This window comes from Plecotus auritus, assembly GCF_963455305.1.
Source record: "Plecotus auritus genome assembly, chromosome: 1".
NCBI classification, from domain to species: domain Eukaryota; kingdom Metazoa; phylum Chordata; class Mammalia; order Chiroptera; family Vespertilionidae; genus Plecotus; species Plecotus auritus.
The window spans coordinates 20897721-20917346 of record NC_137770.1 but is presented as its reverse complement, the minus strand read 5'-3'; the positions used below and the strand labels follow the sequence as shown (position 1 = coordinate 20917346).

Here is a 19626-nt window from a genome sequence, read left to right as displayed (position 1 = left end):
TCCCATAATCTGGTTTTCTAGATTGAAAAACCACTGAGTTGAGCTCCTACCCTGCACTTAATTCCTCACTTAATCTTCACCATCTTCTATTAAGACTCCATGCCTCGCCTACCTCATAGACTTTTCCGTGAAGCACCTTTAAACATTAAGGCATCTCAATCACCCTAGGTGAGTGGTCGGCAAACTGCGGCTCGCGAGCCACATGCGGCTTGCAGCTCTGTTGACTAATGCCTTTGCCAACCACTGGGGTAGGGGCTTAATCACAAAGAACAACAACAGCCTGTAATTATTGGAATCAAGAGTCTAGGTCAGTGGTCGGCAAACTCATTAGTCAACAGAGCGGCAAACCGCGGCTCGCGAGCCACAGTTTGCCAACCACTGCCAATATTCTTGATGGGGGTAGATGAGGGAATCAGCATTTCAATATGCTATGAAATGCTCTGAAAAGCATATACAAACATACACCCAGCATTTATCTCCTGTTTTTCATTTTAAGTAATTCAACTGAAGTTGAAGAAATAACATTCCATTTATAAAAAACTGCTAGTAAAAGCCAAGTCAGAAATTTCAAAAATGCCAGTGAAAAGTTAGAAGTTTTATCTAAGATTTTATGTGAATTTTGGACCTGCAAAAGAGTTTTAAAAAACCTCTTTCATGATCCTAGTACCCACCATCCCTACCCACTCCACTAAATTTAACTAATCAAGGTTACCTTACTATTAAGCATATGATCGAAAGGAGTCTGTTAATATGATAAATGCACCTTAATGTTAAACAAACACTTTATTATTTGTATAATGGTTCAACAAAGAAAGGTTGATGATGGTTATTAGCTTAACAATATTCGAATTTCATTAATAAAAGTTCAGAGTACTAGAATAGCCACTCAAAAATGAAAGATATATGAAAAGAATATTATTGCAAAAGTAATATAAAACATTCCTCTCTCTAAAGAGACCTCTATTGAGATACCAAAACAAAGTTGTTTGACCTGTGATATGAGGGGTCGAAGGCCAGTGAAAATCCCTACAGAATTAGGGAAACCTGACATTCACGTGACATCATAAGCACTGGCAGGAGTCCTCAAAGTTTTTAAACAGGGGGCCAGTTCACTGTCCCTCAGACCGTTGGAGGGCCGGACTATAGTTTAAAAAAAAAACTATGAACAAATTCCTATGCGCACTGCGGGCCCAGGACGAGTCAGCTGCTAAGCAGGACAGGCAGCGGCACCCGGCGGGCCGGATAAATGTCCTCGGCGGGCCGCATGTGGCCCGCGGGCCGTAGTTTGAGGACCCCTGTGAGGTTCAAAAGGAAGTGGACTGACTCCAGAGTATGCAGAGCCCCTTTGCTCAGACCAATAGAGAAAATAAAATAAAAAAACAGAAAAGAGTCAACAATTCCTTAAAAACTCTATACAAGAAAAGGAGAGCAGCTCTTCCTCATCTGATTTCCAAAGATTAATAAATATTGTTTTATAATTAAATGGAAACAAATAAAGCTCTGAGGACCTAAGGGTCTCATTAAGTAGGCTAAAGAAGTAGGCTTCAGCCCAAGCCATAGATGGCCTCCCTGTAATATGACCTTATACCTAGAAATCTCTGACATCCTGTAATTTTTAATAAATTGCTCCTAATCTCTTAACAACTTTTAAATGTCATAACTTTCACTAACATTGAATTATACATTTTAGGGAGGCAGAATGGCTAAACGTGCAGATTTAGTTTCTCTCCATAGCCAGCCAGAAACAAAACACACTGATTACCATTATCACACAGTACAAGTGTTTCCATAAGTATTTTTTAATATTGAAAAGAAAGCAGTGTTTCTCTCCTTAAACATGACCTTTCCAGAAAAGTGTGAGCCACTTAACCTGGGAGGAGGAAATGCATCAGCCTGAATTAATCCTCCCTGCACTATTCAATCCAAAACCACCTTTTATAAGCACATAGGTCATCATGTATATTAAAGTGACAAAGTATGAAATTAAACATTTCTTATCAATAGTGATCCTCTACTGTATTGTCAGAAATGGCATTTCAAATCACACCTCAAGCTTTTAGTCAAACTGACAATTACACTGCAAATATTCAGGCCCTGGTTTCTCAAAGGTGGTGGGAAGCAATATTCCTCCCCCTCTTTCTTTGTAATTTTGGGCATTCTGCAGAGAGAAGAAAATAAGTACGGAAAATTTTTCTAATTTTCTCTTGAAAAAAGAGCAATTGTCTCTTCAGTACTATTCTTATGCTCACCAGATGCAATTTGCTTTGAGAATAAATGTATAAAAATCAATGTTTAAAAAAAAAAAAGGCTACCCACATGCAGTATCTAATTATTCAACTAAGTATCCTTTTCAAAGTAATTACCAACTAACAAGTGTATGCATCCTTTTGTGAAATGAAGGAAAGTGGAATTTTAGAAAACAAAAGCAGATTTTTCTATCAATTTACATATAATTTCAGGGTTGCAATTTTTGTTCCTAATTTTCAAGCAGCAGTATATCTTTAAAAGTTTCTGTTAATCTGTCAATTAATAAGGGTAATGATTTCCACGCACACATGAGTCGTTTGTAGAACATCACTTTTGGAGAAAACCATTTGGCGAAAGAAAACAATTCCTCTTGATTTTAATCTTTTTGTTTCCTTGTTGTTTCTAATTTTTATACCTTTTGTATAAATCTAAAAAACATTTTAAGGGAATTTTGACAAATTTATTTTCTATAATAATAAAACATAACCAATATAATAAAATAAGAATTCACAAATCTATACCAATAAAAATGAATGAATGAAGAAAAAGACCAATCCTTTCCTTATTATAGAATTCCAAAAAAATAAATGTGGACAATGATGAAACTTTTAAAAAACTCACTATTTAGCATCACTTTTAATAATAAGTGTCTCATGCAAGAATCAATACTAGATACAAAAATTCATGGGTGTGATATTAGGCTATTTTCAAGTCTCAAAGCATCTCCTCATCCTATATAATAAAGAGGTAATATGCAAATTAACCCTCACACCCTCGCACAAGATGGCCATCCCATGTGGTCAAAGATGGCCACCACAAGATGGCTGGCAGGGGAGGGTAGTTGTGGGCGAACAGGCCTGCAAAGGAGGGCAGTTGGGGTCGACCAGGCCTGCAGGGGAGGGCAGTTGGGGTTGACCGGGCCTGCAGGGGAGGGCAGTTGGGGGCAACCGGGCTTGCAGGGGAGGGCAGTTGGGGGTGACCAGGCCGGCAGGGGAGGGCAATTGGGCTGGATCAGGCCTGCAGGGGAGGGCAGTTGGGGCAACCGGGCCTGCAGGGGAGGGCAGTTAGGGGTGACCAGGCTAGCAGGGGAGGGCAGTTGGGGGCAACCAGGTCAGCAGGGGAGGGCAGTTGGGGGAGACCGGGCGAGTAGGGGAGGGTAGTTGGGGGTGACCAGGCCAGCAGGGGAGGGCAGTTGGGGGCGATCAGGCCTGCAGGGGAGGGCAGTTGGGGTAGACCGGGCCTGCAGGGGAGGGCAGTTGGGGGCAACCGGGCATGCAGGGGAGGGCAGTTGGGGGCAACCGGGCCAGTAGGGGAGGGTAGTTGGGGGTGACCAGGCTGGCAGAGGAGGGCAGTTGGGGGCGATCAGGCCTGCAGGGGAGAGCAGTTGGGGTAGACCGGGCCTGCAGGGGAGGGCAGTTGGGGGCAACCGGGCTTGCAGGGGAGGGCAGTTGGGGTGACCAGGCCGGCAGGAGAGGGCACTTGGGGTGGATCAGGCAGGCATGCAGGGGAGGGCAGTTGGGGAAACTGGGCCTGCAGGGGAGGGCAGTTAGGGGTGACCAGGCCAGCAGGGGAGGGCAGTTGGGGGCGACCAGGCTGGCAGGGGGCAGTTAGGGGTCAACGAGACCAGCAGGGGGGCAGTTAGGACAGCCATGGGCAAACTACGGCCCGCGGGCCGGATCCGGCCCGTTTGGCTGTTCTATCCGGCCCGCGGAGCCGAAAGAGCGGAGGGTTCTCTTGCTCTCCCCTCCGCTCCTTTACTTTGAATTTATATTAGTTCACACAAACACTCCATCCATGCTTTTGTTCTGGCCCTCCAGTCCAGTTTAAGAACCCATTGTGGCCCTCGAGTCAAAAAGTTTGCCCACCTCTGGGTTAGGGGGTGATCAGGCTGGCAGGCAGAAGCGGTTAGGGGCAATCAGGAAGGCAGGCAGGCGAGCAGTTGGGAGCCAGCAGTCCTGGATTGTGAGAGGGATGTCCAACTGCCCGTTTAGGACATCCCTTGAGGGGTCCCAGATTGGAGAGGGTGCAGGCTGGGCTGAGGGACACCCCCTCCCCCCGTGCACAAATTTCGTGCACCAGGCCTCTAGTTTCAAAATAAAATGGTATCTAAAGAATAAGTGACCTCTATTTTTCATTGATTTGATGACAGTCTAATCCAGTGGTTGGCAAATGTTTCTATAAAGGGCCAGGCAGTCAATATCTTATAAAGGCTTTGTGGACCATACAGTCTCTTTCACAGCTACTCAACACATCCATTGTGTCACAAAAGCACCCCAGACAAATTGGAAATGAATGGGAATGGCTGTGTTCCAATAAAATTTTATTTACAAAAATAGCCAATGGGTCAGATTCAGTCCCTGTGGCCAGTTTGCTGACCCCTGTTATGTCAAGGAAAATTAATCAGAGTAATTATACTTTCAGTTAACATTTTTTGAGCACATGCCAGACACTATGTTAACTGCTTTACTGCTTAACTTGTTTATCCTCGCACCAATCTGATTACAGTAAAATTACGATTATTTCCACTTTCCACAGGCCTAGAGAAGGTGAGGAACTGGCCCACGTGACACAGCTAGCAATCAGTATATTCTGGGTTTGACCCTGAGAGGGCTTTCTTCTCTCACGAAACTATAACCAACATGTTATACTTCTCATGTGGACTGAACTAAACTGTCACAGGGCAACAATTAAGGGATTGTGATAATTTAGCAACAGCTAAACAGTTATCTAAGCTCAAGACGAACATTCTGAGAAGGTATTTTTCACAAACCTCTTGTAGCTGCAAAGAAATAAGTCCCAGTTGGTCATGGCGTCTTTCCACCAGTTCTCTTTCTGTGCGCATCTCCCTTTCTATTTCCTGCAGCCGTCGCTCCACCCGATCTGAAACCTTAACATGAACAAACAGAAGTACTGACATTATAGAGCTGTTAGGTGAAGAAGCCTAAAGAACCTCTATTTTTTATTTATGCCAGATACACTACTGCCCAAAGCACTTAAGACTGGCTTGTTTGTAGAGCCCTTTTTCATGACACAATTATAAAACAGATTACACAAAAACTGACTAAAAAATATTTTAAAAAACAATCATTAGTCTCCAAATAATCCAAACCTGAATCCCAAAAAAGAACTTGCATTTTTCAAAGCATAAAATAGTAATTGAATAGGTGAGCGTTAAAAGCAATAAACTAGAAAAGAGTGCCCTCTGGTGAAACAGGAGAAAAACAGCAATTTTGTAAAGCTACTTCATTTCTTACTCTGATAAACTGTTTAATCTGTTTAGTTCTTTATCATTTTAATTCTCTATAAGCATGACCTGCCTCGGGAGGTTTTGATGTTTATGTGCAGCAAATAATTGAAAGGGATTTTCATTAGCTTGTCAATCTTGTCTACTGTGATCTGCTAAAAATAAACCAGCTGAAAATATCAAACACTAAAGTCAAACTGAAAAATAATTAATTGGGACTCTCTAAAATAAACATGAAAGAATTTTCGTCTCTGATGTAGATTTCCTTGCTAAAAGTTTGGAAAATTCAAAAACACTTTGTGAGTTACCACTGAATAGTCCCCTAAATAAAATTTACACTATTCGATGATATGTTTATTTGGTGCTGGTGAACAGAATATATTTGCTTTCCTTTAAATAATAAATACAGCTCTGTTGTAAGAAATATTTTTCTGTCAATTTTATAGCCAAAAATGGTCCTGATCACTAGGGATCTTACTAGGACAATGACTATGTTCTAAACTGAATTATGGTGATGGTTTCACTACTCAGTACATTTACTAAAATTTGAACACTTAAAGCAGATTAATTTTACTGTAAATTATACCTCAGACTAAGTTTTTTTAAAAAAAACACATCAGTAAATACAAGTTTAATTAGTCAATGAAGTCTGAGCAAAAATATTCTCAAAAAAATCAGCACTATTTACTAAGACTGATAAGTATAGTGTTTCCAATTTCTAGTGCTCAGAAACCAGATATTCACTGATAGTCGCAGTTCTTTACAAAAACTCAAAATACCCCTCAGCATCAAGCTTCTAATTTATCCTGAAAATCAACCCTAATATCCCAACAAACAATTTACTACTGCATCTGAAATAAATGCAGCACCTGCTGTAAGAGAAAAAAATATTGACTAAATACTAAAAAGCACACAGAAGTCTGTTTTCCGCAGCACACACAGAAGTCTGTTTTCCGCAGCACACACAGAAGTCTGTTTTCCACAGCGCAGGCACGCCACAGTGCTACTGTGCAACCCAGTCCCCCATGGTAACCAGGACCCAGATTCTCCCAGCGGGAGGCAGCACTGAGCACACTGACTTGACTCTGTTTCTTATTGCATGCGCCTGGGATCCCTGACTCACAGCGCATTCACACTAAGAGCCAGTGACTCCAATTCTTGGTGCATGCGCACACAGGGACCCTGATTCTCAGCGAGAAGCTGCACGAGGCAACAGAGATTCTGATACTCAATTCTTGCAGAAACAGGGGAACTCTGACTCCTGGCACATGCTAGGGGACTTTGATTTGCAGCACACACCAACAGCGCAGTGTAGGTGGGGTCAGTGATTCTAGGTGCGCACACGAAACCACACTGAATGCTGGTAACACTGACCCTGGGCGAGGCTGGTTACCACCAACACACGGCAGCCACACGTGTTAGTGTCGGAACACTTCAGTGACACTCAGGTGGTGCAAAGCTCCCACCGCACAAGGCCTCGAAGTTTAAACCTTTAAATCTGGTGATAGTCAGAATGGGGAGACGACACAATCCCCAGAGGAAAGAAAATGAGTCGCCAAGAAAGGAAATTAGTGAAATTGAAGCATGCAACATGACCGAAAAAGAATTCAGAGTAATGGTTGTGGAATTCATACATCAAATGGATGAGAAAATCAACAACGTATGCAAGAATCAGGAAGAAATGAAAAGTGATAGAGCTACAATAAAAAAAAATAAAAAATAAATAAATAAATAAATAAAAAAAACATGGAAAGTTTCAACAGTAGACTAGAAGAAGCAGAAGACCAAATTAGTGAGTTAGAAGATAAGGTAGAGAAACAAGCTCAATCTGAACAGCAACTGGAGATAAAAATTAAAAAGCAGGAGGAGAGCCTAAGGGAGCTTTGGGACAACATGAAACGAAGTAACAGACGTATAGCAGGGCTGCCAGAAGGACAAGAAGAGCACCAAGGATTAGAAAATCTATTTGAAGAAATAATGACAGAAAACTTACCAGATATGGGGAAGAAAAAAGTTACACAAGTACAGAGAGTCCCAAGCAAGATCAACCCAAAAGACCCACACGAAGACACATCATAATTTCAATGGAAAATATTAACGACAAAGAGAGAATCTTAAAGGCGGCAAGAGAGAGACAGAGAGTTAACTACAAAGGATCCCCCATCAGATTATCAAATGATTTCTCAACAGAAACACATCAAGCTAGAAGGGAATTGAAGGAGGTATAAAAAGTGTTGCAAAGCAAAGGACTGAATCCAAGAATACTCTATCCAGCAAGACTATCAATCAAAATTAAAGGGGAAATGAGGAGCTTTGCAGACAAAAAAAGGCTAAGGGAGTTTATCACCACCAAACCAGCAATGCAAGAAATGCTAAAGGGAATGCAGTAAAAAGAAGAAATAAAAAGGTAAGAAGGAACACAGGCACAAAATTAGATATGACTGCAAACAAGTACCTTTCAGTAATAACTTTAAACATAAACGGACTAAATGCTCCAATCAAAAGACATCGAGTGGCTGAATGGATAAAAAAAAACACAACCCATATATATGCTGTCTACAAGAGACCCACATCCGAACAAGGGACTCACACAGACTTAAAGTGAAGGGATGGAAAAATATCTTTCAGGCAAATAGAAATGAAAAAAAAGCTGGGGTAGCAATACTTGTATCTGACAAAATAGACCTCAAAGTGAAGGCCATAACAAGAGATGAGGAAGGCCACTTCATAATACTAGAGGGATCGATACAACAACAGGATATAACCCTGATAAACATATATGCACTCAATGCAGGAGCACCCAAATACATAACAAAACTCCTGGAAGATATCCAGGGAGAGATTGACAACAATACAATCATAGTGGGGAACTTTAATACACCACTGACATCACTGGATAAATCCTCGAGACAAAAAATTCAGCAAAGACACAGCAATCCTAAATGACTCACTAGATCAGATGGACTTAACTGACATCTTCAGGACATTTCACACCAAAGCCACGGAATATACGTTCTTCTCAAGTGCACATGGGATATTTTCAAAAATAAACCACATATTGGGTCACAAGCAAAGTCTCCCCAAATTCAAAAAGATTGAAATCATACCAAGCATCTTCTCAGACCACAATGCCATAAAATTAGAAATAAAGTAAAATAAAAACAATCCAAAAATCTCAAACACTTGGAAGATGAATAGCATGCTATTAAATAATGACTGGGTTACCAATGAGATCAAAGAAGAAATTAAAAGCATCCTGGAAACCAATGACAACAAAAACACAGCAATCCAAAATCTATGGGACACAATGAAAGTAGTCCTGAGAGGGAAGTTTATAGCTGTACAGGCCTACCTCAAAAAACAAACAAAAAAAAAATGGTAGTAAATCATCTAACTCTACAACTCAAAGAATTAGAAAGAGAGCAACAAGAAAAGCCCACAGTGAGCAGAAGGAAGGAGATAATAAAGATCAGAGCAGAAATTAATGACATAGAGACCAAAAAGAAAAAAAAACATTACAAAAGATCAATGAAACCAAGAGCTGGTTCTTTGAAAGGATAAACAAGATTGATGAACCTCTAGCCAGGCTCACCAAGAAGCAAAGAGGGAGGACCCAAATAAACAAAATCAGAAATGAGGAGAAATAACATCAGAACCCACAGAAATACAAAGAATTGTTAAAAAATACTATGAACAACTCTACTCCAATGAACTAGACAACCTGGAGGAAATGGACATATTCCTAGAAAAATACAACCTTCCAAAACTCATTCAGGAAGAATCTAAACATCTAAATAGGCCAATAACTATGGAAGAAATTGAAGCAGTCATCAAAAAGCTCCCAGCAAACAACAGCCCGTGGCCAGATGGCTTCACAGGGAAATTATACCAAACATTCAAGGAAGAATTAAAACCTATCCTCCTCAGACTATTCCAAGATATTCAAGAGGAAGGAACACTTCCAAGCTCATTCTATGAAGCCAGCATCACCCTAATACCAAAACCAGATAAAGCAACACAATGAAAGATAATTACAGGCCAATATCCCTCATGAACATAGATGCCAAAATCCTCAACAAAATTCTAGGAAAACGGATAGAGCAATACATCAGAAAGATCATACAACATGACCAAGTAGGATTTATCCCAGGGATGCAAGGATGGTAAAATATCTGCAAATCAATAAACATGATACATAAACAAATTGAGAGAGGAAAATCACATAATCATATCAATTGACACAGAAAAAGCATTTGACAAAATCCAACACTCCTTCTTGATAAAAACTCTCAGCAAGGTGGGAATAGAAGGATCATACCTCAACATAATAAGGAAAAACCCACAGCCAACATCATACTCAATGGACAAAAACTAAAACCATTTCCCCTAAGAAAAGGAACATAGTACTGGAAGTACTAGCCATTGCAATCAGACAAGAAGAAGAAATAAAAGGCATCCAAATTGGAAAAGAAGAAGTAAAACTGTCCTTATTCACAGATGACATGATATTGTACACAGAAAACCCTGAAGACTCCATCAAAAAATTACTAGACTTAATAAATGAATTTGGCAATGTAGCAGGATACAAAATTAATGCCAAGAAATCTATGGCATTTCTTTACACCAATAGTGAACTTACAGAAAGAGAGACTAAAAAAGCAATGCCATTTACCATCGCACCAAAAAAATTAAGATACCTAGGAATAAACTTAACTAAGGATGTAAAAGACGTATATGAGGAAAACTACAGGACACTGAAAAAAGAGACAGAGAAAGACATAAACAGATGGAAGAACATACCATGTTCATAGATTGGTAGATCAACATCATCAAAATGACCATACTATCCAAAGCAATCAATAGATTCATTGCAATCCCCATTAAAATACCAACGGCATATTTCACAGACCTAGAATGAACTTTCCAAAAATTCATCTGGAATAAAAAAAAGACCCCGAAGAGCAGCAGCAATCCAGAGAAATAAGAACAAAGTAGGTGGGATCTACATACCAGATATCAAGCCATATTACAAAGCCACTGTTCCTTTTTTTTTTAATAAATCTTTATTGTTCAGATTATTACAATTGTTCCTCTTTTTTCCCCCCACAGCTCCCCTCCACCTGGTTCCCACCCCACCCTCTGCCCTTACCCCCTCACCACTGTCCTCATCCATAGGTGTACAATTTTTGTCCAGTCTCTTCCCGCACCCCCCACACCCCTTACCCCCCGAGAATTGTCAGTCCACTCCCTTTCTATGCCCCTGATTCTATTATATTCACCAGTTTATTCTGTTCATCAGATTTTTTATTCACTTGATTTTTAGATTCACTTGTTGACAGACATGTATTTGTTGTTCATAATTTTTATCTTTACCTTTTTCTTCTTCTTCCTCTTCTTAAATACCTTTCAGCATTTCATATAATACTGGTTTGGTGGTGATGAACTCGTTTAGCTTTTTCTTATCTGTGAAGCTCTTTACCTGCCCTTCTATTCAAATGATAGCTTTGCTGGGTAGAGTAATCTTGCTTGTAGGTTCTTGCTATTCATCACTTTGAATATTTTTTGACACTCCCGTCTGGCCTGCATAGTTTCTGTTGAGAAATCAGCTGAAAATCGTATGGGTGATCCCTTGTAGGTAACTAACTGTTTTTCTCTTGCTGCTTTTTATATTCTCTCTTTGTCTTTTGCTCTTGGCATTTTAATTATGATGTGTCTTAGTGTGGTCCTCTTTGGATTCCTTTTGTTTGGGGTTCTTTGCACTTCTTGGACTTGTAAGTCTATTTCTTTCACCAGGTGGAGGAAGTTTTCTGTCATTATTTCTTCAAATAGGTTTTTAGTATCTTGCTCTCACTCTTCTTCTGGCATCCCCATAATTTGGATGTTGGTACGCTTGAAGTTGTCCCAGGGGCTCCTTACACTATCTTCAAATTTTTGGATTCTTTTTTCTTTTTGCTTTTCCGATTGAGTGTTTTTCGATTCTTTGTATTTCAAATCTTTGACTTGATTCTTGCGATCCTCTAGTCTGCTGTTGGATCTCTGTGTATTATTTTTTATTTCAGTCAGTGTATGTTTAATTTATAGTTGGTCCTTTTTCATATCCTCGAGGATCTCGCTAAATTTATCAGCCTTTTCTAGAAAATTCTTGAAAAACCTTATAACCGTGGTTTTGAACTCTTTATCCAGTCATTTGCTTTCCTCCATTTCTTTCATTTGTGACCTATTTCTTTGTCTCCGCATTTTCGCTGCTTCCCTGAGTTGATAGAGTGACTTTGTGTGGTAGGTGTCCTATAGGGCCCAGTGGCTCAGCCTCCCCAGTTACCTGAGGTGGGCACTCCTGGCGCACCCCTTTGTGGGCTGTGTGCACAGTCTTGCTGTAGTGAAGCCTTGATTGTTGTTGGTATCACTGGGAGGAATTGACCTCCAGGCCAATTGGCTGTGAGGATCAGCTGTGTCTATGCTGGGAGAACTTCTGTGCTGGAGACACTCTTATGAGACAAGACTTGCAAAAGCCTCTGTGCTCAGCTTGGATGGAGTGAAGTCTGAGGGCAGAGCAGACAGCAATGGCTTCCCATAGCCCTGCCCTAAGAGGTCCCTGGGTCTCAGTGTCCTGCAGTAATCGCTGCAAGCACCTCTGAGAGAAAGCCACCCTCAAGTTTCGCCCACTGCCAGACAGTCCAGTTTCTCCCCGAATGAGTCTGAGTCCCCCAGTCTCACCTGGAACTGGAGTTCAGAGCCGTCGGGAGCTTTTGTCTCCCTCCTGCTTGAGAAAGCCAGCCGCGTACTCAGTTGCCAGCCCTCTCTGCGCATGCGCACGCCTGGGTACCTCTGCCTTCCGCAGATCCTCTGATTCTCAGTGTGTTTTTCTCTTTCCTGACAGTCCAGTTTCACCCCGAATGTGTCTGGGTCCCCAGAGTCTCGCCTGGAACTGGAGTTCAGAGCCGTTGTGTGCTTTTGTCTCCCTCCCGCTTGAGAAAGCCAGCCGCGTACTCAGTTGCCAGCTCTCTCCGCGTGCGTGCCTCGGTACCTCTGCCTTCTGCAGCTCCTCTGAGTCTCAATGTGCTTTTCTCTTTCCTTCTAGTTGTAGAATTTCCACTCAGACAGCCTTTCTGTGGTTCTGGATGATATCCGTTTTGTCTTTTAGTTGTAGTTTTGAAATTGTTGTGCAAGGCAGCAGTTTAGGTGTTTACCTATGCTGCCATCTTGGTTTCTCCCCAATCCAAAGTCACTGTTCTTAAAACAGCCTGGTACTGGCACAAGAACAGACATATAGATCAATGGAATAATAGAGAACCCAGAAATCCACCCAAACCACTATGCCCAATTAATATTTGACCTAGGAGGCATGAACATAAAATGGAGTCAAGACAATCTCTTCAACAAATGGTGTTGGGAAAATTGGACAGATACACGCAAAAAAATGTAACTAGACCACCAACTTACACCATACACAAAAATAAACTCAGAATGGATCAAGGACTTAAATATAAGATGGGAAACCATAAAAATACTAGAGGAATCCACAGGCAGCAAAATCTCAGACATATGCCGAAGCAATTTCTTCACTGATACTGCTCTTAGGGTAATGGAAACTAAAGAGAAAATAAACAAATGGGACTACATCAAAATAAAAAGCTTTTGCACAGACAAAGAAACCATCAACAAAACAACAAGAAAGCCCACTGCATTGAAGAACATATTTGCCAATGTCATCACTGATAAGGGTTTAATCTCCGACATTCACAGGGAACTCATACAACTTAATAAAAGGAAGATAAGCAATCCAATCAAAAAATGGGCAATGGACCTAAATAAACACTTTTTGAAGGAGGACAGAAGGAAGGCCAAGAGACATATGAAAACATGCTCAAAGTCACTAATTATCCGAGAGATGCAAATCAAAACAACAATGAGATACCATTCTGATACACCTGTCAGAATGGCTATCATCAACAAATCAAGAAACGACGAGTGTTGGCGAGGATGCGGAAGAAAAGGAACTCTTTTGCACTGCTAGTGGGAATGCAGACTGGTGCAGCCACTGTGGAGAACAGTGTGGAATTTCCTCAAAAAACTAAAAATGGAACTCCCATTTGACCCTGCAATCCCACTTCTAGGAATATACCCCAAGAAGCTAGAAATACCAATCAGAAAGGATATATGCAGCCCTATGTTCATAGCAGCACAATTCACCATAGCTAAGATTTGGAAACAGCCTAAGTGCCCATCAGCAGATGAGTGCATTTAAAAACTGTGGTATATCTACACAATGGAATACTATGCTGTGGTAAAAAAGAAGGAATTTCTTACCATTTGCAATATCATGGATGGAACTGGAGAGAATTATGCTAAGTGAAATAAGCCAGTCAGAGAAAGATAAACACCACATGATCTCACTCATTTATGGAATATAATGAACAACATAAACTGATGAACAGGGACAGATCCAGAGACAGAGAAGCATTGATCAGACTGTCAATCCTCAGAGGGAAGGTAGGGGAGGGTGGGGGTAAGGAGGAGAGATCAACCAAAGGACTTGTATGTATGAATATAAGCCTAACTAATGGACATGAACACCAGGGGTGTGAGGACATGAGTTGGCGGGGGAGGGGGGAAGTTTGGGGGGTTAATGGAGGGATGAGGACACATATGTAATACCTTAATCAATAAAGAAATTTTTTAAAAAAATACTAAAAAGCAAAAGTCAGTAATTCATTCAATTTTTACAAAATGGAAATATCTTTATTGTTCATTGTAAATATAAAAAGTAATAGCAACACACCAGAAAACAGATAATACAGAACAACTTCAGAATCATTATTATGGCTACTATAAAAAAAAAAAATGAGTGGAGAAATTGCAACTCCTGCAGTGCTGGTGGGATGCAAAATGATAAACCATTATGGAAAACAGTGTGGTGTTCCTTAAAAAATTAAAAATAGACTTATCACATGATCCAACAATTCCATATCTAGGTATATACCCAAAAGAATTGAAAGCAGATATTTGCACCCCCATATTCATAGCAGCATTCTTCATAATAGCCAAAAGATGGAGGCAACCCAAGTGTCTATTGACAGGTAAGTAGATAAACCAAATGTGGCTTATACATACAATGGAATATGGTTCAGCCTTAAAATGGAAAAAAATTCTTACACATGCTATAACATGGATGAACTTTGAAGACATTATGCCAAGAAATGAGGTGCCTAGAGAAGTCAAATACATAAAGTAGAATGGTGGTTGTCAGAGGCAACATGCCTAGGAAGGTTATGATGTTCTGAATGGAAACTTTTACTAAATGGGCATCATTTCAATTTTGCAAGATGAAAAGAGTTCTGGATTTGGTTATACAACTGTGAATGTACTAAGCTGAATACTTAAAAATGGCTAAAATGGTAAATTTTATGTTACATATATTTATTACAACTAAAAATAAACAATACAGAATAATAAAAATAATCTGCTAATACCATCCACCAAGAGAAAACACTGCTAAATATCTTGTTGTATACTTCCAGAATTTTTTTATGCATATGTACATGACAAGTCAAATACATATCCATTTCATTTCTTTTTTTTAACAAAAGTTGGCTGTTTCACATAATGTTTTGCAATTTTTTTTCTATTACATATCATAGACAACTTTCCATGACAACAAATAAAACTATATATTCTTAAAAAGTACATTATTCTTCATAATTGATTAAAATAATTCCCTATTGCCCTAACTGGTTTGGCTCAGTGGATAGAGCGTCGGCCTGCGGACTGAAAGGTCCAGGTTCGATTCTGGTCAAGGGCATGTACCTTGGTTGCGGGCACATCCCCAGTAGGAGGGGTGCAAGAGGCAGCTGATCGATGTTTCTCTCCCATCAGTGTTTCTAACTCTCTATCCCTCTCCCTTCCTCTCTGTAAAAAAATCAATAAAATATATTTTTTAAATAAATATAAAATAAAATAATTACCTATTGATAATAATAACATTTATTTTTACTAGTACATACTGTGACAAACACTCCTATATAAGATTATTTTTGTACACTAAAGATACAATCTTTAAGTGAAATTGTTGAATCGAAAGACATGAATCACTAATGAAGTTATTAATCTGGGATCATACAACTAATTAATGAGAAAAATGAGCCCAGTACCATGAGTCTCCATTTCCAGCAGTATCTTATAATCCCAGGTCCTTTCACGCATTCATCTGGCAAGCATGCACGAACACTAATTTGTTCCAGTTATTATGCTAGGGAGAGGCTAGGCATAGAGCAATACACAAGCTGCATTCCACAGACGCTGTCTTCTAATAGCTTGCTATCTACTAAGGACTGACACTAAATCAGGAGTTAGGATTTCTCTAATTAAATTCAATGAGTTGGATGAGTTCTATATTTCAAGAAAGAAGAATGTGCTTATTGGCATCCTAACCAAAATTAAAGCAGTTCAAGTAACCAACTACTGAAAAAAAAAAAAATCTAAAATTACTTAGACATTTTCTACTTCAGCACCATAGCCAGGACATATGATGATTTAGAGTTACTGCATTTGATGATTCTTTCTCAGTTTTTAAATAATGTTTGTGTTAGGCAGATTCTGACAAGGTTTCAATGGTCTCTGCTTCCGGGTATTCATGCACTTGTGTAATTTCCTCCTCTGGAGTTTAGACTGGCTCTAGTGACTTCCTTCCGATAAACAGAATACAGAACAAGTCATTTTCATACTTAGGTTACAAAAAATCATGACTTCCATCTTACTAACATGTTCTTCTTGCTGGCCCTCTCTCCTGCCTTCTTGCTTGCTTGCTCTGATGAAACAAGCTGCCATGTTGTGAGATGCTCTGTGGGAAGGCCATGTGTAAAGGAAACAAAAGAGCCCTGTGACCATCCAGTCATGACAAAATGATACTTTAGTCCAGGGAACTGAATGAGCTAGGAAGGAAGTAAATCTATCGCAGGCAAGATGTGAGATGGCTATAGCCTATGAGAGACTCAGAGCCAAAGGAGCCAGCTAAGCCAGGCCTGGACCCCTAACCTACGGAAACTGTCATGATAAATGTTTTAAGCCAGTAAGTTCAGAGAAATTTGATATGCAGCCATTGATAACTAATGCAAATGTTTTCATCCTCACCCTCGGACATGTGTATTGATTTGAGAAAGGAAAAGAGGGAAGGGGGAAAGGAAAGGAGGGAAAGAGAGAATGAGAGAGAGGGAACTCAGTGAAGTGATGGTGCCTGAAGAGAAGCATCAGACAGAAGAAGATGGAACTGAGCAAAATTTCAGAAATAAAAGGGGAACAATTTTATCATGGAATAGAAGTGTGCTATGCAGGAAAAGATCTAGAGTGACTCTTAGGAAGAGCAGGTAAACACGGCTCTAAACAGAAGAGCATGGGCTCTGTACCTAACGACACAGCATAACTTACTACTATGGAATGATAAAATAATTCCCAGTAATACGAATTATTTTAAAGACTGCATTCATCAATGCTTCCTCATTTTCATTTTTTATTTCTGAGACATAAATGAAAAAAACTATACAGCTAATACTAAAAAGTACATTTTTATCAGAGATCCATGTGAACCAATTAAATTTATTACACAGATATCAAAGAATCCAACTTCTCCATATTTACTTATAAAAATAGTATAATAAGAATAAACCTTAGAGTAGCATTTAAAGCTAGCTTTAATGAGCGGAGGTGAAATGAAAGCAAAGGCCTTCTGTTTACGGGACTGTATCCCAATTTTTCAATACGTTGATTCCTCAGATCTTTCACAATATATGCTGTTGTAAAATGCATTTCAATAAGTATTTGTTGTATAACCTGCTGTTGCAATCTGTGCAATAACCATGTTACCCTAAACATAGGGTTGAGAATTCTTACTTCAATTCATGGCCAACTCTTCCAGAAACAGCTGGATCCATGTTTACATTTTTAATTAAAATAGTGACCCTCCTATAGAAACTAAAGTAAAATTGACTTTTTCCTCCATGAATAGTCAAACTTAATATGCACTAATATCATACTAAACTGGGTAAATTCTAGATAACGAATGTCCTCTGTGGTAAAAGGTCCATGTGATAGTAAGTGTTTATTACCACAATTAAGTGTTAACATAAAATATTTTCCATAATATCATGCTATGAATAATAACTATTCCCTTCCAACAGGCAGCTTGAAAAACAAACAAAAATCTATGATTCACAAAGGATTAACAAATCAGATTTTGGCATGTATGATAAAAACCAGTACCTTTTGCCGCTCAAAGAAAAATGTGTTCTATAAACTTTCAAGATATATTTTAGTTACTGAGAAAATGCACGAGAAACAACTGTAGCCTCGGAATAATGCACAATAAATGAGATTAACAGCGGTTACCAACAGAAAATGAAATTGGTGGAAGACAGAGGCAGTCCTTCATTTTTCTTTGTATATTTGTACAATATTTAAAAGTTTTCTAACCATGAACGTACATCATTTTGGAAATTTTATTCTAAACCTAAATCTGGAGGGGAAAACAGTTGCAGTCTCTGAGAAGTTTAACGCTTAAATAACAAAACCACATCTTTTCTGACAGTATGCTATCATGAATTCACAAATGCAACACAATACATCAAATAGTTATAAAATGTAAATGTTGACTTCAGTTGGAATAAGTGACTCACAAAATCTATATTAAGCCTTGTACAAATTGGAAGTAAACATCATGTGACCTTTGGAAGACCTTCCAAATTTCAATAATATCACTTTTAAGGTTTTGCATTAGACAGCTGTTTCCTAATCAGGACGACATGCACCCACATGATTCAGATGCCCTCTGTACAGCTAAGAACAATCTTACTTGAGAGCACATTTACAGAAAGCGCCAAACAAGCTGTCACATCACAACTTGATATGAGGAACTGGCAGGTGAACAATTCAACTGGGTGTCCAGTTAGATGTGTCCAATTCTCCAGGTTCTGACAATATAAAAGAACGTGCCCTGATGAGCTGAGCACACGGGCAGCTGAGGAAATTAGCAAGGTGTACACACCAACTACACCAATGAGCTGTGAATAGGAAGGTGTGACCTGCAGTTGTGCAATCATAGCTTTGACTGATGTCGAGTGATTCCGATCATTGGTAATGATGATATGAAAGGCTATCTCTAAATTTAGCTAGCTGTTAACTTTTAGCTCAGTGGTTACACTTTAGACCCACATTCACACTCCAGACTATGTAAATAGTACTTGCTAGCTTTATTTGCTTTATGAAAGAAAAAAAAAATGAAGTGATAACTGTTCATTTTGGGTTCTCTTTAACATGGTGAAAGGTGAAACTTAACAAAGGTAATGTGCATTATGCAAATCAGTATTTTTAAAAATTCAAACTGATACTATTGTAATGTACCCAGTTATTAATAACAGGAAAGGAACAAAGGGAAGGCCAAATATTATAGCCATATAATTTGTGCAGCTTTGCAGGAAGCCATCTGGCCTGTTCCCTGCAGATCCTGGGGGAAGAAACTGGACAGAGGAAGAACAGACACATGCTCGGTCAAGTCTGTGCTTGCCTATCAGTCACACCTGGAAACAGGTCATGGGCCAGAGAAGGCATGGCCACTACAAGCACAGGACAATTTAATATATTTAATCTCCTAGTCAAAGGAGTTCTCTCTCTTGCTCTTTCTTGCTTGCTCAAGCTTGACTTCTAGCCTGTGGGACACTGGTGCTCCTGCATTCGCCCACATGGTTCAGCCATGTGGACCCAACACAATGGAGTAATGGCCTGTAACTAGCCTGATGCTGTTACTGGACTCAGCTCCACCATGGAACGAAAACTCTGGACACTGGTTTTACTTCTAGCTCTGCTGAATCCCCAGCTGTACCTCTTCCAGGATTGGATTAAGGGAAATGGAGCTTGGGAAAACCACGGATATAATTCCACACAGATAAAAATTACTCATCCTCCTGTGCGAGTCTCAGAAAATTCTTTTCCTCAAGATATCATAAGGACCCAACACCCAGCACTCAGTGGGGACAGGCATATCCAACTCACACTTGAAACAGAGAAAGACTATCCACACATTTCTCCAATAAGAAAACCATCCCAAATATCTAACAATGTCAAAAGATAGCATGGCAGTTCAGCTAGAT

General features: G+C 39.7%; 1 protein-coding gene across 1 annotated transcript in view; it reads right to left on the bottom strand.

The window, feature by feature from the left end:
* Positions 1-19626, bottom strand: part of CEP128 (centrosomal protein 128) — a 384557-nt gene that overhangs the window by 307690 nt on the left and 57241 nt on the right. The window contains exon 10 of the mRNA XM_080673796.1: positions 5018-5134. Within this exon, the coding sequence (XP_080529922.1) occupies positions 5018-5134 (117 nt within the window). The remainder of the gene's footprint in view (positions 1-5017; positions 5135-19626) is intronic.